We start from the raw sequence: 17,951 nt of genomic DNA, 5'->3' as shown, positions 1-17,951 counted from the left end.
ATTGGAATATGAATCAACAAACATCTTCATTTCATCTGACAGGGAGGTTAGTAGGCTACTGTGTCCGCCAGGTGCAAAACGCGCTACAACCAACCAACACACCTACATTAGAAGAAACGTGCTGCACTTGAAAAAACCATGCAAATATAAAAACACATGCATATAAAGAAACATCTCCACCAAGTTGACGAAACATGTGCAACGTTTACTAAAAGCGCTGCAAATAAAATAAAATGCTGCAAGAAGCTCAAAACACAAAGGAAATGTGGTAAATGAATCCCTTTGAATTTGCATCTCAATATTGTATTATAAACATCTAAGTTGACTGAAGGAAAATTACAATGTCGTTTGTAGTATTTGCATTTAAAAGCTGTCAGTCCGGTAATAGAGTGCAGTGACACGAGAGACAGTGAGGGTGAGGAATGTGAAGTAGGAGCAGGGAAAGGTGTGTGTGTGTGTGTGTGTGTGTGTGTGTGTGTGTGTGTGTGTGTGTGTGTGTGTGTGTGTGTGTGTGTGAGTGTGTGTGTGTGTGTGTGTGGTGAGGGCTGAGCGGCAGGATACACACCCTGTGGCAGAAGTGTAATGAAATGATGATCTTCCATTCTCACCTCGCAACAGAGCTGTCAAGATGTTCAGATGATTTAACCACCCCCACTTCACACTGTTGCACTCTGCCAACACACGCGCGCACGCGCACACGCGCGCACACACACACACACACACACACACACACACACACACACACACACACACACACACTTCAAAGGTTTCACAACAATAGTTTAGCTGCTTTCAAGCAATCTGGACCAATGTCATACAAAAGCTGCACAGTATTAAAAATAATCCAGTAATTATGATGCGCATGGAGAAGACTTACTGGATCAAAGGAGCATTTACATTACATTACATGACATTGCATTTAGCTGACGCTTTTATCCAAAGCGACTTACACTAAGTGCGTTCGACCAACAAGATACAAACTTGAAGAAAACAGAATCATATAAGTACATCAGGTTTCATAGAGCCAAAACATTTCAAGTGCTACTCAACTGGCTTTAGATAAGGCAGTCCTTTATTAGTATATAAGTTATTTGTTAGTAATTCTATCGCTCGAAGTGGAGTCTAAAGAGATGAGTTTTCAGTCTGCGCCGGAAGATGGGTAAGCTTTCTGCTGTCCTGATTTCAATGGGGAGCTCATTCCACCATTTTGGAGCCGCATTTAACTCAAAGCTCACTGATTCCACTGGATGCAAGTTCAGAGTCTCTTTAACAGTCATTATGACATGAGTGAGAAGTGCTTTTTTATGCTGCAGCCACACAGAGACAATACAGGTCGTATCCGCTACAGTTCTCTATAATATTATAGACGGTTCGGCCACACGAGGCCGACAGGGAAACGCAGAAACGATAACGGGTCCCAAGGTGGGTAGATCTGCGGACGCAACACTCTGGGGGGCCAAACGGCTCTGTGTCTACGCCCTATACGATCATTTCCTGATAACGAAAATACTGACGGGCTGTCTGGAGAGGGGGAGGAAAAGAGAGACTCCGTATATTATTCTTATTTTATTATATAGAGTCGTTATTCATTTGTTTTAAAGCTCAATAAATAACAAAGAAAACCTTTGACCGGCACTTTTATAATTTTGTCCGGAACTTTTAAACTTTAAAGGACATGTTGACCGGCGAAACATTTTTATAACGGAAACTCTGCCGCACGGTCCCCTCGTCCCTTGGAAGAGGTGGAGAGGTGGGTGTTTTTCATCTGCTGGTGGACTACCTGAGAGATATACAGCAGGAGCACACGCTTGCCTCGGGAGGGAGAAAAAGAGAAAAAGCCAAAGCCCTGCCTCTCCCCACCTCTGTTGCTAAATCCATGCGGAGAATAAACAGAAGGGCAACCATGGCAACCATGCATGCTCGGGAAGTCTTCCTCGCTGCTTTTGGTGTATTTTGTGGCGGAAGTACAGCGCCACTTACAGGCCCGGCATATGTACTACAGCATCTCCAGCGGTCGAGCGGTCTCGTGTGGACGGACACGTTTCTGATGCCGATTGCGTGTGGACGGAAGACTTTTTTTATATGGAATTCGGTTTGTTTTCGTCTCCGTGTGGCTAGGGTAAACTGTACCTGGCTAATCCCAAGGTAGAAGAGTGAGTTATATGCTACAATGAGTGAGAAACCTGAAATCAAAGATGAAAAAATGCTAACGCACTTTAGCACAGAACTCAAAATAAAGATACCCTTATTACTTATCAAAATTGCACATACAATGTATCCGATTAAAGCTGAGATTCCACAGATTATATAGGTATAGTATCATCACTGAGCGATCCGAACTCGCGACAGGGGAAGCAAACACAGACATCACAACAGCTTTACGGAGCTTTTAGGGGAGATCTTCTCACCGTAGCTGTCAATCTGATCAAAAGAAGTGTTCAATGGCAATGGTTAATAATGTATCTGTGGCTTTGAAAAAATAATTTATAATCCATAATTCAATTTTTATGTAAAAATCGGAGCAAAAAAGTTAGCTGCTAATGGTAGCCAACAGAGTGTATGCAGCATCCGGTTTTGGCCACGCGTCACTCTCACTCCTTATTTGTTCATGTGTTGGTGTGTGTAGGACTTCCCCTCGATTCCATTGGCTCTAGCGGTTATAAAGAGATTTCATTCGTCAAAATCGACCAAGGGGGGCCAGAGATATCCACCCAATTGACCCCAGAAGTGTTTTTTTTGTGCTAAATCTGTCTAAAAAGGTCAAATGTCACTTGTTTTGCATCAATCTTGATACAGGGTACTTATTATATGTTGTACTTTGGATTACTAAAGCTTTTAGTCTACTAACCCATCAGCTGAAGACTCTTTGAGCATGTTTTTTCTCACTGATTGTGCTGTTATGTTAAATGTTTGTTGTTTGTGTTTCATGTATTGTGTCTGGATATTTGTCTGTTGATGTTGGATATGGAGCTGCTGTAACGCAAGTCAAATTTCAGACATGATCTGACCAATAAAGTATTATCGTATCGTTATCGAATCGTATCCAAGGGTAGTTTTCACTATACTGTAAGTAAAAAAGAATTTTTGGACGGACATTATAATTTACAGTTTTTTACTATGTTCAATCTGAATTTTCTTTAAAATAAAAAACATCTATATTGATTCTGACTTTTCTACATCCAACTCACAGGTTTATCATTACTTTGAGAACAAAGATTATTAATTTAACCCTTTTATAAGGGAAGATATGGTCATTTGTTTTGGGAATGTCATTTTCGAGCCTGAGACCTGAAAAACAGGCTCAGGTTGGAACAGGTTAAAAATGGTGGCTGCAAACAAGTGACTAAATTAGGCAGTTTGCCACAGATCTTATTTTCTACAATATTCAGAAAAATTCAATGACTTTTTGTTGAGCATGCATCCCTATATAGATATTAGGGAGTGTAAGAAAGAGTGTGGGGGTGGCATGCTCTGAGCGTAATGTCAAAACAATTTACAAGAATTGAGCAGCAAATTGACAACTGAAAGACATTTTGGCGTGTGCAGTAACCTCAGAGGTCCCCTTTACGTTACTGTGTTAACAAAATGGTGTCCCCAAATAAGGATAAATACCAACACACCCTCAGAGGTCCCCACAACACAAATGTGTAAACATAATGGCATCCCCAAACAGTGATAAATACACACACACTCTTAGAGGTCTGCAATAGTGTATACATGTACATATACACACACTGTATGTTATTGTACTGTGAACTACAATGTTAAGGAATAAAGGAGGAAGCAAGTTTTTTTCTTAACATTTCTTTTACTCATCTTTACACTGGTCACAGAACATCACATAAATTGTCAGAGCAGAATAGCTCTTTTTTTATTTTGATAACAGACAATGCAGTTAAATGTTTTCGTCCCAGAAACAAATACTGCTTTGTCAAAAATGATTCAACTTTAAAAAATACCACTGATAATCACAGGGTTTTATTATTTAGGTTTTAGAGAAACAAAATAGGCTGGTACTCAACTTGTCTAGTTGTTGATGTTTCACCGGGAGGCCATCGTAGGGATGCAAACTGTTATACATCTGAAAAAAACTATATGACAAGTGGCAAGGCGGGAATAATTCCACCAAGCACAAAGAGCATCCAATTCTTTGACCTTATGGTGCGTCACAAAAAATAAAAACACTCCTGACTGATGTATTCTTTACGTTTTAAACTGCTTTGGTTTGTCACCAGTTTGAGGAACCTAAGCTTCAGAGGCGCCAAACGAAACACACCAACAAACAAGAAACCACTGATCATGCCGTCATGAAAGGCTCATGTATGTAGATTAGAGCTTGTTATTGTGTCTGTCCTTGAATGGTTTATTTTAGCCTAATAACAAATGTTAAGCCTGTCAGATTTTGATAAGGACGTGATATTTAGCTCTGTATGTTGAGATGCATGTTTACTAAATTCTATTGCCTGCAACACTAGAAAAAATATTTCTTATTGAGAGTAAGATTGACATCACTGTCATGAATGTAAATACGAAGTAGCAACCAGTTAGCTTACCTTAGCACAAAGACTGAAGCAGGTAGAAACCAAGACCCCTGAAACTGCGCCAAGCGTTTAAGTAGATTGTCCTAGTGGCCAAATGGTGGTACTACAACTTATGTGTCAGTCCGTGATGTCATTGAGCCCAAGAATACTTTTTTCTCTTGAATTACATTGGGAAAGATGCGTCTGTGTATTTTTTGCTAAATAAAATTCCCATTAAGAGAACATTTCAATAGCCCTTTGTTAAATGATTGGGACATAAAAGTTGTAAAATGCACTAAAGCCAATCTAGAATGATTTGCTTCTCCAAATATTTGGAAGAGCTGAGTCTGGGCTGTGACGCAGCGGATTGGAGGCGGGGCTCAAGGTAAACACATGCTCTATGGGACCAGATCCTGGAATGATCCAGGTATAACACAAGAGTCAAGCCATGTTGGCTTCATGCCCCACTGAGCAATTTTCAAAGGAATGAACAGGGCCCCGCCTCCAACACTTTATCCAAACCTCTTAGTACATCCATGGTAGAAACAGCCTCCAAGCACTTCTAAAGCTCTTTAATTTACCTATTTTAATATTTGTATTAAAATAGTTAAATCCATACAGCTGCCAAAGTATAACAATGACACATGTTGTTTGACTATTTCCTGGTCGGGTGCAGAAACGTCCGTGTTTCCGATTGAAAACTATGCTTAAGCACAGGGACCTAAAACAATGTCATGAGCAATATCATGAACCTTTATAAATCTGCGTATGCATATTTCTGTTTTTGTGTGTACCAAAAACTTTGGTCGTGAATCTATGCACAGTTTTACAAATCTAGCCAGAGTAAGGCTCCCCTCGTAAAACCATTGGGATATAACATGTCATTTAGTCAGCTTTAGAAGTGCCGGTACTGTTACGGCAAAAAGGTTTTAATTGCAAGTATATCTCCTAAAATGACAAACTATTCCTTTAACTTCAAATAGAACTGAGTGAATCTGACTTGTCCTGTTGTGTTTGCTATACATGTATTTCCGTGATGAACCTTATTGGTTATAATCCATAATGCTGCAGACTATTGGTGAAACTTCATCAATGGACAGAGTGACCCAACCATAACAAGCCTCTCCTGATTGAATCTAAGTAAAGGAGGTTTTGAACAAGACTTTAGCAACTTCACTTGAAAGTTGCTTTCAAGTTTGTGCATTGTCAAGACACGTAATGCTAGAAAACATGCATTTTGAGTGTTGAAATTCAGTTTGAGCTTTCATAGACACAGAATCCCTGCATTTAACTACATGCCTATGTCCTGTTTCAGTCAAACGCAGTCACTTGGAATGCAAGATACTTAGCAACAAGAAGAATTACATTAACACACAATATACAAGAATCTATAAAAACACTAAGGCACTTGAACTTGAGATTTAACATTTTAAATGTTTATGATTGTTGTCTCTTAAAGTAATCTGAAGAAAAACACATGATGCCGCCACTGCAGCACAGTCGCGCGCCATTGCCTGAGACAGCTTTAAAATATACCCATGTTTAATTAAAACAACTGCTTCAATCAAGTTTTAAAATGCTACATAATATCTTGCTGACTCACGCACATACACGCACAGAAGCACACACTCCCAAATCCACAACACCTTTTGTAGGCTTGTTTAGGGTCCTGAAACAAGACCGGTGCACCAATATAAACCCTACTAAGACCTTTAGTTTTGTGCTGTGGGGCTGTAAAATGGCCTTGGAGACCCTTCACTTTACTTTTAGGATTGAAGATCCCACTCTATGGGACCTTAGCCTATTTATCTATCTATCTCTCAAAAGTATTCCAGTGCCAATAGTGGCCAAGATCTTCCTATGTAGTTTTTTTTTATGTGATCTTAACACAAGCAAAATAATAAAGTTGATGTGCGCAATCCTGAAGTTTATAGAGTAGTGCAGGAATGAGTCCTAAGCTCTGGAAATGAGTTAGCCTTTTAGCACACCTAAGCTCCCTCGTCTTGAAGTCGTTTTTCAACGTATTTTTTGTTATATTTCCAAAATAAGGTCTGTGGTTAACACAAGCTGAAGAGATTTCCATGTTTTGTTTTACAACATAGAATACGTCAGTTAATATCCCACTGGTGAATGTCTAACGGTGCATTCACACCGGACGCGATATGATTTTTGGATCGCATCGCGTCCGTTCAAATCAATGTAAAGACTCAGATAGACGCGATTGAAGTGAGTTCAACTTAAAAAATGTTGCCGTCAAATTCACGTGAAGAAAAATATATGTTAATATGTGGAGATTATCATTCTGAATGAAAACTGTTAAGTATCATAAACATGTGTTTGCCAGAGAGTTTATTTTCTGCAATATTCCAAAATCCAATGGAAAAATCACATTTGATATTTGTTGAGGGAGCCCCTGTGATGCTAACTTCCGGGTCGGCCTCCAAAAACATGCACCACTGTATTAGCGCATCCAAATAAAGCTGACTTGGCATTACTATAGTAGGTAGCTCACACCTCCATCGTCTGAGGAGAAAGTATCTTCATCTGAGGACAGCTGTCGTCATCGTTACATTTACATTCTCAGAAAGCAAGATCAGTGTCTATGAGCCCTGCGGTGCCACAGGCTGACTTTTTGAAGAACAACCTGCCCTTCCTCCTCTTCCTCCTCCTCTTTCTCCTGCTCTTCCTCCTCCTCTTCCTCCCTATCTGTCATGCAGCGGTCTTCCTCTGTCCTTATATGTGCGTGACCCAGCAAGGTCTTAGTCCTGCTTTTCTGGCTTGACTTGTCCTTAACAACATCCAGGGAAGTCCCTGCCTCTCTTCTATCATCTTCTTCTTCCTCCCCCTCTTCTTCATCTTCATTTTCCTCTTCTTCCTCCTCCTCCTCTTCATCTTCATCGTCATGCTCTTCTATTGCCACCGTCAGCCCTAACTTACTATGGCCAGCTAGCTGAAAGAAAGAGGAGTGCGGTGCAGACGGGCAGGTGGAGAGTGCTGCGTCGTACATGGAGAAAGGCAGGTGGAGGTAGTGTCCTGCAGCCGCCGCCGCTGCGTAGATGCAGCAGCACGTCTGGGCGGAGTCGGGGCGTAGATCCCCCTGCCCCGCACGGACCACCCGGAAGCGCTTACGGAAAGGAGGTCCGGCTTGGGGTGCTAAGCAGATGCGGGTGGGCACTGCTCCGTGGAGGGCCTGGTGGGAGGGGTTAGCGCTGGGGGCCGGGGGGCCGGGGGTGAAGGCGGTGTTTGGGGGGAAGCACCAGTCGGCGCTCTGGAGGAGGATCTCGGTCCGCAGGCGCCGGAGGAGGTTGTTCACGAGTACGGAGCGCCGGAGGAAGGCCTCGGGGTCGTCGATGAAGCGCATCTTCTCCAGGGAGAGGCGCAGCACGTGGGTGCGCTCCTCCAGCACCGGAGCAACCTGAGGACACGTTAGATATATGTAGCCTTGTCAGTTGATAGAAACCCAGACACCAAATATAAATGACTTGAGAGACAGAGTGAAGGGGTTTTATATTTTTTTCTGGCAGAAATAATGTTAATGCAAACTAACTCAAAAAAGTGAGATGCAGGCTAATGAATCCCTTTTTTGTCTATCGTTAACCTAACTCAACCAATGTAGCACTACCAGTGCAAAAAGTAAATTTACTCAACTACAGTACTTAAGTAATATTTTGCCTGACTTGTATTGCTAATATACTAAGTATTTGACATAGTAAATGTTTTCCCATATTGATAAGCTGCAACATTTAAATGATCCAACATGCATTTGTCCTTTATAAAAACAGTATGATATCTATACCTTTTAATACATGAAGTACATTTTGCTCGTAATACTGTTACTTCGACTGAAGTCACAGTTTCAATTAGGGCTTTTACTTGATTTCTACTTAAGTAAAGGTTCTGAGTACTTCTTCCACCAATGGGCACTACCCTTATAACCCATCTGATGGTAGCAGTGTTGTATGCTTGCATGCATGATTGTTGTTTGAAAAACACCAACATGTATTACTTTCATGCAGATTTATACAATGTATGGTGCCCTTATACATTCCCATAACTGAAACAAATATGTAAGTCATGCAAAACAGAATTTTGATGACTCCTAAGTGTCTGTTATTTATGTTAGGATGACTATAGAGGACACTTTGTAATCACATTACATCATATAGGACATGTTGGATGAATATAATTTCTGACACAGTGACAGTCAAAATGAATGATGACAAATGATACGGTATAATAGTAAGCAGTTTGGTTGCAGCTTTGAAATGTTTTGTAAGCTAAATTCACAGTAGAAAATGATACTGGAGTTATTTAAGAGTATGGCATTGTAATGAGGTCAGTTGGGATACACTGTGTACTGAGTGTAGTAAGAATGTGTTTGTCAAAACGTACAGTCTGGCAGTAAGTCCTGAAGCTGAAGGGCGGCTCATCCTCATCATCCACAAACTTCCTCTTGAAGTACGCAATCCTTGATACTGCGACATGATCAGGAGCTCGTCTGCAGGGGGGGGCTGCAGACACAACGTACATTTAAGAGTTGTTAACAAAAGTGGTGTAAAAACAACATAAATATAATACTAGGCAACACACTAGCCTTTGAATAGAGAAAATGTTTTGTTAACAGTCACCCTGGTTAAGCTTGAGTTGAACATTAGAACCAATAGAAGCCTAAGGACAGCCAGCTTTTCTAGAAGAACAGCTTTCTTTGGTAACTCAGTTGATTCTGAAATGACTATTCAAATAGCAGTGTACCTAAATTAATCCTTAAATGACATCTAATATGTTATTTAGTTAATTGCTCAGGTGCATGTGCTGCACTACTATATGTAGTAGGGCGTTGCGATTCCCCCCACCCTGCGATATATATTGCGATATGAAAAAATACAGGAATTGAAGAAAAGACCGTTTTTCCCCCCGCAAACCATCCTTTCTTGAACTGTAATGCTATACAATTGGTATTTTTTTTCTATATTTAACCGGATGAAGGATTTTAGTCACGGACGTCTGGATCTTAAGTTATCAGAGCAACAAGCTGAGCTAGCTCGGATAGCAGCGCCGAACTGCCCTGGAGAAACACATGAAACTAATTTATTCAGTGTTTTTACCTTTAATCACCGGGTCCGTTTGCTTTGGAGATTTGATTGTGATTGGTGGTTTGCTGTGCATGCAGAGCCTGCATGTCACTCACTCAAGCACCCCTGACATGAGAGCCGCGCAAGTTGTCCTTTTGTAGCAAGCAGCAAAATAATTGTAACATCACGTGTTTTAGTTAATTTGCCTACTTAATATCGCAAGTCCTAAAAAAAAAAGAAAAGAAAATCGCACGTCCTGCGATGTGAATATCGCGATTATCGTCACGACACGATATATCGTGCAGCCCTACTATGTAGTAGTGCTACCTACCTCAACTCAGAGGTTCCATAATGATAGCTTTACAGCATGGCCTTGACAGACACATGTGGATGGTTTAGATGTATATTGTTAAAAGGGTCGTGCAGGAATAAGTCTTAAAACTGGATTTAATATTTTAGCACTCACGCTTACTTCGTCTAAAAGTCAACAGTTTTTTTAAACATGTTTTGGGTTTTATGACTAAAATAAGATCTGCTGTTAACACATGCTGAATACCCCACTAGTCAATAGCTGAAGCTTCTATATGTCATAAAAACAACGTTGACTAAATGAGATGACAGTGGTAACGTGAAGTCATGTGATTGTGATGTAGTTCGTTTATAGCCTAACGTTAACTTTTGACATCTGGCATTGAAGCTTAAAAGATGTGTTAATATGTAGAGATTATCCAGCTGACCAAAATGTGTAAGTATCATAAACATGTGTTTGCTGAAGATGTTATTTTCGGCAATATTCCAAAATCTGGTGGAAGTATCCTATCGCTTTTAGTTGAGGGAGCGCATGTGACGCTAGCTTACAGGTAGGCATATTTCCAGGACTATAGGATGTGGTACCAAATCCTTGGTTATTTGTGGATCAGCTTCTGATTATGTTCTACTTAAATTAACTACTGAATTTATTGTGAGTGATCTTTGTTACCTTGTGCAGATGGCTCTTCAGAGCTGCAGGGGGGGGCTGGGTCCGACAGGCAGGTTTTAGTGCAGCGCTTTGATTCCCATATGGGTGGGAAAGTGGAGGGCGGAGGGTCTCCCTCTGGGTCCAGGAAAGGATTCATCGACAAAACTAGGGTCATCTCTCTCTATGATTCAGGTCTGTGAAAAAACAGAATGGGAAAAATTCAACAACGAATATAATTCTAAACCCAAAAGGACTACATGATAATAAGATGTCACTTCAAAACTCATGCCTACATGATGACATGAAAGTTAATCAAGTGAAATCAAGGTGAAATTAGTTTAATGCATCTCCTGCTGTTTGTCAACTAATTTAAAGTTTTCACAAAATCCTCAAATTTGTTATAAAGAATTTTGCGTATGCATTGGGTTAAGGCGACAATATATTGTCTTAACATTGATATTGTGATAAGAGATTAGATCGAGTTGAAATTCGGTCGGCATTACAATAAAGTTACGTCATTTCCCATACTGTACCAGTAGTTCTATTCCTTGCCTTCACCTACTTAGTCATTATATCCACATTACTAATAATTATTAAAACATTCTCATTGTGTAAAAACCAACTGTCAATTCTTCATTATCGTCGCAATAATCTATAACGAGGTATTTGGTAAAATATACTTGTGATATATGGTTTTCTTCATGTCACCCATTTGAGGTGGTAACTGTCAACAACATGTGTACGATACTTGCTAATATGTACTTGTTGTTGAGGAGTAACCAGCTTCTTTGCAAGCAGCATGACAAATCTAACAACAATACTGGTGTGCAGTAAAAATTGGCAGATGGCTAGCGATATGCGTGGTACTGTTACAAGTGGGACACAGATGGAGAGATGACACCCACCCACACCATTAACTCCCCGGTGATTAGTTGGTAGGAGAGTTAGCGAGAGGTTTGACACACTTGTTCAGTGAAATGGATCTCACTCATGAAATCGCACTGCGAGGCTGTGTCAACAGCATGGTCATTTATAAAGCAAAGGAGAAGGGCACAGTGCAAAGAGGTGCAGTGCATAAGGCAAATAACCTAACAAAAGATATCAAATATGTTAATTTTATAAAAATATAAGTAACGGTTAACCTGCTTATTACTAATACATTTGACAAAACATATTCAGAATATTTGTATTGCTTCAGCTAAGGAAAGTACTCCTTTACAAAAAAGCAACAATTTGAACTGCAGCGAAAGCAACGTAACTTAAAAAGATGGCAGCACCGATCAAGGTTTCCTGTAACTGTCAGTCTGTTCACATTCTCTTTTCCATTAAGTAGTCTTTACACTGCCAGAGCCCATACCGTGTTCCTGTCTGTCTTCTGCTGCTGTTCCCGTTAGTGTTTACTATCTGTCTGTATCCTTCTGCTGTTCCCAGTGTTTATATTTGAACCTCTTTCCTTCTCTTCTGCTGTTTTCTTGTTCTTCTGTGAATCCAAAGTTTCCTGCTCTTCACTTATATAAAAAGTTTTATTCCAAAATATCCCATGGTGTTTTCTGATGGAGAAAAACTAATGAATTTGTTTTGGCCTCCGCTAACGTTAAATTGTCTGGACTTCTTTCTGCGGATTGATATGACTGCACATTAGCAGTAAACAGTAATAACTTTGAAACTCAAGTGAAGCAGATCCAAAGAAACATAAGGGGGTAATATTACTTTGCAGCAGGTCGCACGAACACGCCAACTGAGTTTTTTCCTACAGAAACAGAGCCACACTGTGAAGACACTGAGAGCCAGTCTCTTGCGTTTCTTGAATCCGTGGAGAGAAACTCTGTAGTCCTTTTGATCACGGAGAATGACAGTGATTTGATTCGCTGTTGATTCCTCCCCTTCATGCAGAATGCAAAGCCAGCTGTTTCAGGCACCAGCGGCCGACCCTCCCTGTCACCACCTTTCCGTCTCAAAGCTTCTCCTGCCCCTCCTCTACCGGCCCCCAGGAGCAGATATCATCACCCACAACCCAGCTTGACAGACCAAACCGAGGCGACACCATCTCAGCCTCAGCCATCAGGTAGCTGATTAAAATGTCCGCTTCAATAAGCTCCCTGCTTTGCCTGGATGAACAGTTTTATTTCAGCTTGCTGCTTTTCTAGGGTTTGCTTTTAACTGACTAATCAGACACACCAAAGCCGGTAAAACATCACCTTCTGCTGCTACGAAACCCATCTAGCCAGCCCCAGGTAGTGATGGATTACACGTTTTATATATTTTAAGGGTTCAGCGAGCATGCTTTAATATCAACTCCAACCATGCAGTACAATGTTCGTGACAATAAAAATGCTGCAGTAATACTTCTGTCAATGTTATGCTCTGTCTTACCCTCACTCAGGACACTACCTTGCTCAGAATTGCAACTGTATTGTTATTGAAGACTTTGCCTGTCCTTGCGACTGTTGAAGCACATTTTCTGGGGTCAGTAGACTCACCAAAGACAAACTGCCCATGGGGCAGAAAAAAAGTGGTTCAATCTATTGGTCTGGCATCCAAATACTGGAGCTGAATTCCTTCTGGGGAGTACCTGACCCTCTGTCTCCCAGGGTATATGCAGGAATCCTGAAGTCAAATTTAATACCTTTTAAGACCTTTTTTAAGACCCTTTCCATACATTTTAAGACCTCATCGCAACTTTGAGTTCTAACCGGTTACATTGGCAACACACTTTACCTCACATTTACTATATTGATTGTAAGATAGCAAAACTAAACAGAGTGCAGACAGACTACTGAAGCCTTCTCTCCACATGAACTTCAACCTCTCTGTGAAGGTCAGGTTTAATGCAGTATGCTGCTTTGTTGCTTCTGTACTCTGTGCTCTTTCATTCCAGTAAAACTCCTCAGAAAACATTAGAAACCAGTATTTGACCAATAAACAAAACAATTGACAAAACTTTGAACTATGAAATATGTTAAACTTTGGTGAGCTTCAGCGGGGTAATGCCATATAGGAGCTCCCTCACAAATACCCAGGGGTTAAATTGGGCTGGGGCTGCACATAAGACGATGCTCTGACGTCATCACCCTCACACATTTGTCATATGTTTACAAAAAAGGATATATATGTTAAGACTTTTCTCGTTCTTAATATAGACTATATTTAGGGTCTATATGTGTTGACTTTACTTTAAAATAGCAGATCTCTGTGACCGTATATAGTTTGGCTTAGACCCCGGCCCCACACGGTAAAACTCAAACGCAAGCTCAAAAAAGGCTTCCTTTCACACGCATTCGATTCATTAACGTGTCCGTTCACACTAGACCGCTGCAAATGCTGGAAACGATGTAGTACATATGTCATGCCTGTAAGTGGCGCTGCTGCCGCCCGAAATACACCAAAAGCAGCGAAGAAGAACCCGGAGCATGGTTGCCATGGTTGCCCTTCTGTTTATTCTCCTCGGTGGACGGCGTGTTCTCCTGCTGTATCTCTCAGGTAGTCCACCAGCAGATGAAAAACACCCACCTCTCCGCCTTTTCCAAGGAACGAGGGGACCGTGCGGCAGTTTCCGTAAAAAAAATGTTCCGCCGGTCAACATGTCCGTTAAAGTTGAAATCTTACGTACAAAATTAGGAAAGTGCCAGAGGGTCAGAGGTCTTCTTTGTTATTTATTGAGCTTTAAAACAAATTGATAACGACTCTGTTCTCTGTATAATAATATAATAATATTTAATAAACGGTGACTGCCTCTCTTTTCCTCCCCCTCTTCTGACAGCCCAGCAGCAGCAGGAGACGTGGGGAGAGGGAGGCGGGCTCTTTCATCGTTATCAGAAAATGATCATATAGGGCACACACGGAGCCGTTGGACCCCCAGAGCGTTGCGTATGCCGGTCTTCCCACCTTGGGACCCGTTACCGTAGTCGTTTATTCCCCCCCCCCCCCCCCACACACACAGAGCGGAGCAAGGCAACGAAACGGCGTGCTATGCATGGGGCCGCCTCTTGGGGTTTCCCGACATGTCGTTTCAGTAAATTAAAGGGTGTTTCATGTTGTCGTTGCTGTGGGACTTCTTAATACCTTGGAAAATGCCATTTAATACTTTTAAAAACTTTTTAAAAGCCTTAATTTTCGCTAAATTGATTTATCAACTTTTAATACTTTTTAAGACCCCGCGGACACCCTGGTCTCCCAATTCCACTCTATCTTTCCAAGGCATTGGTGGCACAAAAATCTTCCTAAAACCAAAAAAGTGGTTCAATCAAAAGTTGGCAATAAAGGTTATCTAAAATGCTATCCCTGTATATGCATTGTTTTTTTGTACTATATAAAGTATATAAATATAAAATAGCAGTTGCGTTAGACTTTATTAATGTCTGTCTATTTGTCATCATAATCTAGAATTACCCATTATTTTACTTTTAATTAATAAGTAGGGGTGTAATGGTTTACAAACATTTCGGTTCGGTACGTACCTCGGTTTTTAGGTCACGGTTCGGTTCGTTACGTTTTCGGTACAGCAGAAAAAATTATCACAAAACATAAAATATTTTTGGTTTTTTAAAAATTATTATTAAACTGTGAATAATGTATTCACTCAAATAAATACAAAATATAATAAAATTAACATTAAGGTACAGCATTTTTATGAACTGAAATAACCTGTATTTGAACTTTACTGTACTAGTCCTCACAAAGCATAAACTATTAGTTTTGGGTTTTTAATTATTATTAAACTGTGAATATTCACTCAAATAAATACAAAATATAATACAATAAACAATAAGGTGCAGCATTTCGATGAACTGAAATAATCTGTATTTGAACTGTACTGTACTAGTACCTAAGCAGCCAGTTTGACATTATGACTTGCTTGTCATTGTATTTTCATGTTTTTTTAAAGAAAAATTAACTTGTCCACATTGCTTGCCGAAAGGGCTGATCTGCTGGCACTAACAATGTCTCCTGCTGTGGAGAACACCCTCTTGCTAGGGACAGAGGTAGCAGATACAGCCAGGTAGCGCTTTGCTAACATGGCAACATAAGGATATTTGGCGTTTGTAATAGCTTTGGCTCGGTCTGAACTTTTTGCGAGTGGTGGAGGCTTAAATGCTAGTGGGAGTTGGGTTTGCACTTCAGTCATTTTTCTTTCGGTACCGGTGATATTCACATTCGGGTGATGCCTTTACAAATGAGTGTGCAAGTTTGATGTATTGCCAGCCGCGTAACCAATTTTAGTTGAACAATGCCGACAAAAAGCTTTGGTTCGGTCCACCTGTCTTTATCCGTCATCCTTGTACGTAACTGCGAAACCAAAATGTTCCCAAACCGGAGACTTCAATGATGCTGGAGGATTTTCGAGCTCAACTTTATCTGCGTTCGACATTTCGACAGTTCCTCAAATTACTGACTAAATTTGAACGCATCCCTGTGACCAGCTCTCATAGTATGCCTCTCGTCCAATGAAATGAATTGCTCGCTCTATGACGCGTTGAACCCAATGTGAGCAAATTACTCTGAATGCTGCGACGCAGCACCTGAGATTACTTCCAAGAAGTTGTTCAAATTCTCAATTTTTTACACTTAACGTTATATTCGTTCGGTACACTTCGGTACACAAGTGTCCCGAACCGAAGGGCCCGTACCTTTACCGTTACACCTCTAATAATAAGGCATATCTAATAGCATTTAGTTGTGATTCATTCATTGTAATTCTTAAATAATAATAAACAGAACGGATTATTGTATTGATACCCTACAGCAGGGGTACTCAAACTTTTTTGTTAAAGGTCCACTTGTGAATTTTATACAAGGTCACTGGTCCGGATCAATGCCAGTTGATTCTTGCAGGTCTTAAGATGCTGTCTGGTGCATTCTCTAGACTAAATTATAAGATGAACCACCACAATATTATATTGTACAATTTCAATTTTATTCTTAATTTCACTTGTTTGTTTGTTCTTGTAAAGTGTTTGCTCGCTTGCATGCCCTGCATAGCTATAAGAAATACTTAAGTTGTTGGTCAAGACACTTTCCATCTGATGAAGGCAAATGCCTTCCCAGATGTAAAAAAGTAGAAAACATTACATTCAGTTGTAACTGCCAAAACAAACATTATTTACACTATTATGGCCCCTGTTAAAAATGTTTGTAATGATATCAGTGTGCGAAAAAGTACACGTCCCACCGTCCTGGAGGTGTTATTTACAATATCGGACAAGTAGATCTTTCAATTGACTTGTCCGGTGGACAAGTGACGTTTTTCGCCCGGATTTATTGACAAATTATTGATAAATTCAGTTTATAAAAGGCAGAACTCATTTGCAAATTGTACGTGTCCGCCATTGTTCGTTTATAAATGTTAGTTTCGGTTCTGCTTGTCGATTCCTAAGGAAATGCATCTCGCCGCTTTCTGTACAGTTAGACGGGGGCGGGGCGGGGAGGGGCGGAAGTGTAGCACAGTGACAGGGTTGGGAAGCAAAACTTGGTTCCGAGTAGGAACAAATAACAATTGTCCGGTCCCGGGATTGATAAGAGTTGTGAGGACAGGAGGCGAGGCCGAGCCCCGCGGACCGCAGCTCTCTCTCTCTATGCTCCGTATCAGCTGATCGCTGCACGGTACAGCTCAGCGTCTCTCTCTCTCTCTCTCTCTTTCTACACACAGCGGATCCGCTGCCCGTTTAACAGCCTCATCTTTGTCAAACTTTCTTATGTTCTTTCTCTAACTTGTAATGAAGGTTATTAAGCGTTTTAGCTCCTGTGTTGTTAATATTGACCGCCATTTCCTTTATGAAGTGAAGCAGCCTCCCTGTGTCCTCGCGCTGTCCTCACATCCCCGGACCCCCAGACTCGGAGGAGCACAGGGATGTCAGTCTTAATGAAGCAGGGTATAGAAAGTACATTATTGAAATGAAAATACTATTTATTTACTTTTACAAACAGTGAGCAGCTGGGCAGTTGCAGCATGTGTATTGCAGGACATGTGTAAGCGTGCAAGCGTCTTTGAGTTGTAGAAGAGCGCTAGGCCTATAGGCTATAAATATAATGTATTATTATTATTATTAGGCCTATGTGTTGGACATGTGTGGTTGGACTCTGTCTCACAGGCAGGTTGCAGTGTAACATCAGAGGAGACTGGGCCAATTGTACATTTTCAAACTGCACCACTTAGAACTAACTAAACAATGCAGAGATTATTTTTATATAATTGTATTCAATAACCGTAAGAAATTAAACAGTATGAAGTGATTTGTAAATAGGAATACAGATTTGACTTAATGTTTTCATAAATATATTTTTCTCCCAGTTTGTGATGGGACTTATTTTTACCCTCTCAAAGAACCGGAATCGAGAACCGAAAATAACTGGAATCGAAAAGCAGAACCTGAATCATTAAAATCCAAACGATACCCAACCCTA

The 17,951-nt window shown here is 40.6% G+C and overlaps 1 protein-coding gene across 1 annotated transcript in view; it reads right to left on the bottom strand.

Moving 5' to 3' along the window:
- Nucleotides 1-6,854: 6,854 nt before the first annotated feature.
- sertad4 (SERTA domain containing 4) overlaps nucleotides 6,855-17,951 on the bottom strand; it is a 55,295-nt gene continuing 44,198 nt past the window's right edge. Inside the window, exons 2-4 of the mRNA XM_079692979.1 lie at nucleotides 10,572-10,744; nucleotides 8,913-9,031; nucleotides 6,855-7,935 (exon numbers count right to left, since the gene is read on the bottom strand). Coding sequence (XP_079549105.1) covers nucleotides 7,114-7,935; nucleotides 8,913-9,031; nucleotides 10,572-10,725 — 1,095 coding nt within the window. The 5' untranslated portion in view covers nucleotides 10,726-10,744 and the 3' untranslated portion in view covers nucleotides 6,855-7,113. The remainder of the gene's footprint in view (nucleotides 7,936-8,912; nucleotides 9,032-10,571; nucleotides 10,745-17,951) is intronic.

Source organism: Notothenia rossii, assembly GCF_949606895.1.
Source record: "Notothenia rossii genome assembly, chromosome: 7".
Classification (NCBI taxonomy): Eukaryota; Metazoa; Chordata; class Actinopteri; order Perciformes; family Nototheniidae; genus Notothenia; species Notothenia rossii.
The sequence above is the reverse complement of the archived record's forward strand: the minus strand, read 5'-3'. Positions and strand labels throughout refer to the sequence as shown.